At 51.5% G+C, this 2,943-nt stretch overlaps 1 protein-coding gene across 1 annotated transcript in view; it reads left to right on the plus strand.

Annotated features, from left to right (window-relative positions):
- TGFBI (transforming growth factor beta induced) overlaps positions 1 to 2,943 on the plus strand; it is a 35,014-nt gene that overhangs the window by 23,583 nt on the left and 8,488 nt on the right. Inside the window, exons 9-12 of the mRNA XM_007461388.1 lie at positions 92 to 229; positions 796 to 941; positions 1,788 to 1,924; positions 2,751 to 2,881. Coding sequence (XP_007461450.1) covers positions 92 to 229; positions 796 to 941; positions 1,788 to 1,924; positions 2,751 to 2,881 — 552 coding nt within the window. The remainder of the gene's footprint in view (positions 1 to 91; positions 230 to 795; positions 942 to 1,787; positions 1,925 to 2,750; positions 2,882 to 2,943) is intronic.

The raw sequence follows: 2,943 nt of genomic DNA on the forward strand, positions 1-2,943 counted from the left end.
CCTGCTGATGTTATGTCATGCTCTGGGATGGACGAATGATAAATGAAAACAGTATTTCTAACTTTTGAACCCACTTTCTCCTTCCTTATAGCCAAGACGCTATTTGAGTTGGCTGCGGAGTCTGATGTTTCCACAGCCGTTGACCTTTTCAGACAAGCTGGCCTTGGCACTCATCTCTCTGGAACTGAGCGACTGACTCTCCTGGCCCCCATGAATTCTGTCTTCAAAGGTATCGTGGGGAAGGCATCCCTGTGCGTTTGTCTCTGGGGACAGCTGCCCCACCGCTGTCACCTCCACAGCACCCTCCCCAATTTACAGCTCCCCGTGGACCATTCGTGCTTCCACCCAGCTCAGCCAAAAGCAGATGTGACTTCACCAGAAAGTGAAGAGGCTCTGCTATTTCATTTGGTAGAGCAGAGGATGCATGTGGCAGTCTTGTCCTCAGAATTCAAGAGTGCGCATCTGTTGGGAGAGCAAAGCACTCCCTTGTCTTTTTATTTGCGGGGTCAGTTGCCAATGTGATAGTCAGGAGGTCAGAGTGAGGATACAGCTGAGCCATGGCCGTGGGGAAGGCAGAGAAGGGCCAAGTTGTGTCCGTGCCTACCCCTCCCTCTTAGGGCAAAATTCCAAACACCCTTGATTATCTAGACATTTTTTTTTTTTTAATTGTCAGAAGATGCCAGATGTTAAGGAATATTGGCAGCCTTGCTTGATTTCTCAATTTCTATTTCCAAATGGAAGGAGGGACGGGCTTTCTGCTGCATTGTCTGGACCTGACCACACCTTCTCTTGCAGATGGAACCCCTCCAGTTGATGCCCGGATGAAGAATTTGCTTCTGAACCACATGATTAAAGATCAGCTGGCCTCCAAGTATCTGTACCACGGACAGATCCTAGAAACTCTGGGCGGCAAAAAACTGAGAGTTTTTGTTTACCGTAATGTAAGTTCTGGGTCCTAAATCGTGCTCTTTCTTTGTCTCAGCTCCAAGAAATGCAAGCTATATTAGTGTTAAAAAAAAAAAAAAAAAGTGTTCAATAAGCAGGAGCTTGCCTGAGAACTGGTTTCTAATAAGGAAGGAAGGAATTTTAGAAAGAATATCTGATATCAAAGGATCGAAATGGGGATCTTGCCAAAAGAGTCAAAGCTCCTTTTCCGGAGGCCTTTGGGAATAAACGGAACACCCGCCTGGCCCGGCTGGGTACGCAGCCGTCCACCGTGAACCCAGAGTGATGAACGAAGGGAGGAGGGATGCAGGTTTTGGAGCCTTAGCTCCCGTGAAGAGAAGCCTTGCCTGAACTGACACTCAGCCCTCCTTGGTCCAAAAGCTTCTCTTCCCTCTTCTCCTGTTTCTTCTCTCTCTTCAAACCCAATAGTTACCCTGGAATATCAGATAGGAAGTACAATGCAACATAGCCCTTATTTGGGACCAGCCAGCACCATCTGGCTAAAGACGGTTGTCGTTTGTTAAATAAATAAATGAGGAGACTCGATCTCTTTGTTTGATCATGGTCAATGGCCCTCTCATGTCACGTGATAATCTCATTATGGGCCCTCTCTGTACATCTGTTGGGGCCTCTACAGCTCTTCTTTCCTTAAGGAACACCATTTTTATTTTCTTCTTTCCTGGAGGAAACACATGCTTTTAGCCTAGTCTTAACGCTGCAGCCCCGTATATATTCACTGATCTCTGCGGATGAAGCCATCAGCACATGCCCTGAACAAATCGGGAGGCCCCTGCTTTGGGTTGAGGGGTAACCTGGCCTCTCTCTGCCCCTCTTTTGTACAGAGCCTGTGCATCGAGAACAGCTGCATTGCCGCCCACGACAAGAGGGGCAGGTACGGGACCCTGTTCACCATGGACCGGGTGCTGACCCCCCCAGTGGGCACCGTCATGGACGTGCTGAAGGGGGACAGTCGCTTCAGGTAACCGGCCCCATCCCGGGGCGGTGCTTCTGCAAGTGGCCGTGCTGGAGCAGAACGGTGGCCTCAGCTGTCTGTCGAGCTCCCCACTGCCTCGGGGCTCCAGTGAACACTGGCCGTGCGCCTGTGTGATCTCCCAAGCCGGGGATTCAGAAAGGACGAGGGTCACCTTGAAAACTTAGGTTGAGAAGAGGGTCGCTTCTGGGAGTGTAATCCTCACACCCGTGGGAACAGGGAGGGGGCTGCACTTGTATTCCTGAAAGGGCAAGGGAAACATCCTGCTCTCCTTTTAAAGTCCCGGGGAAGCTGAGCACACCTGGCTTTGCGCGCGTGATGAGTCTCACTCTGTGTCGTGTCTGCTTATTGCCCGTGAAGTTTCCTTCCTTCTCAGGCTCCTGATGTCCCTTTGTTTTCTCGCCTCGCTCTCTCCATTTCTGGTTTGCTCACTCACCACTGGGTGCTGTGACATGGAGCATTTCCTGTCACTGAATTCAGCCATCTGCACAAGAGCCTAGGAGACCACCCACCCTCTGCCCCACCCCCACCCTCGGGCCCTGGGGCTCAGTCAGTCTCTGGGTCAGCCATGGCACTGACCTCTCCCTACCTCCTTCCGCCTCTGGCCACTGACTTCTGGCTTTTAACTGAGCTTAGCATCTATGGAGAGAAGATGCAGACCGGAATCGTTTCCTGTCTGTACGAAAACCAGCAAGGGGTATGAATGCCGGTGCTCTGGGCTCCACCTACCCACAGCGGTGCGGTGTTTGGGCAAATGACAACCCCCCCTCCCACACACACAGGGAGGTGACCTTTTCCGTGTATGTATCCGCAGCATGCTGGTAGCCGCCATCCAGTCTGCAGGGCTGACCGAGACCCTCAACCGGGAAGGGGTCTACACGGTCTTCGCCCCTACCAATGAAGCCTTCCGAGCCTTGCCGCCGGGAGAACTGAACAAACTCTTGGGTAAAGAGCAACATAAGTACATTTTTCAACTTCTCTAAAGTGACTGTATCGGTCAGGGTTTC

The sequence above is a fragment of the Lipotes vexillifer genome, unplaced genomic scaffold (genome assembly GCF_000442215.2).
Source record: "Lipotes vexillifer unplaced genomic scaffold, Lipotes_vexillifer_v1.1 scaffold217, whole genome shotgun sequence".
NCBI lineage: Eukaryota > Metazoa > Chordata > Mammalia > Artiodactyla > Lipotidae > Lipotes > Lipotes vexillifer.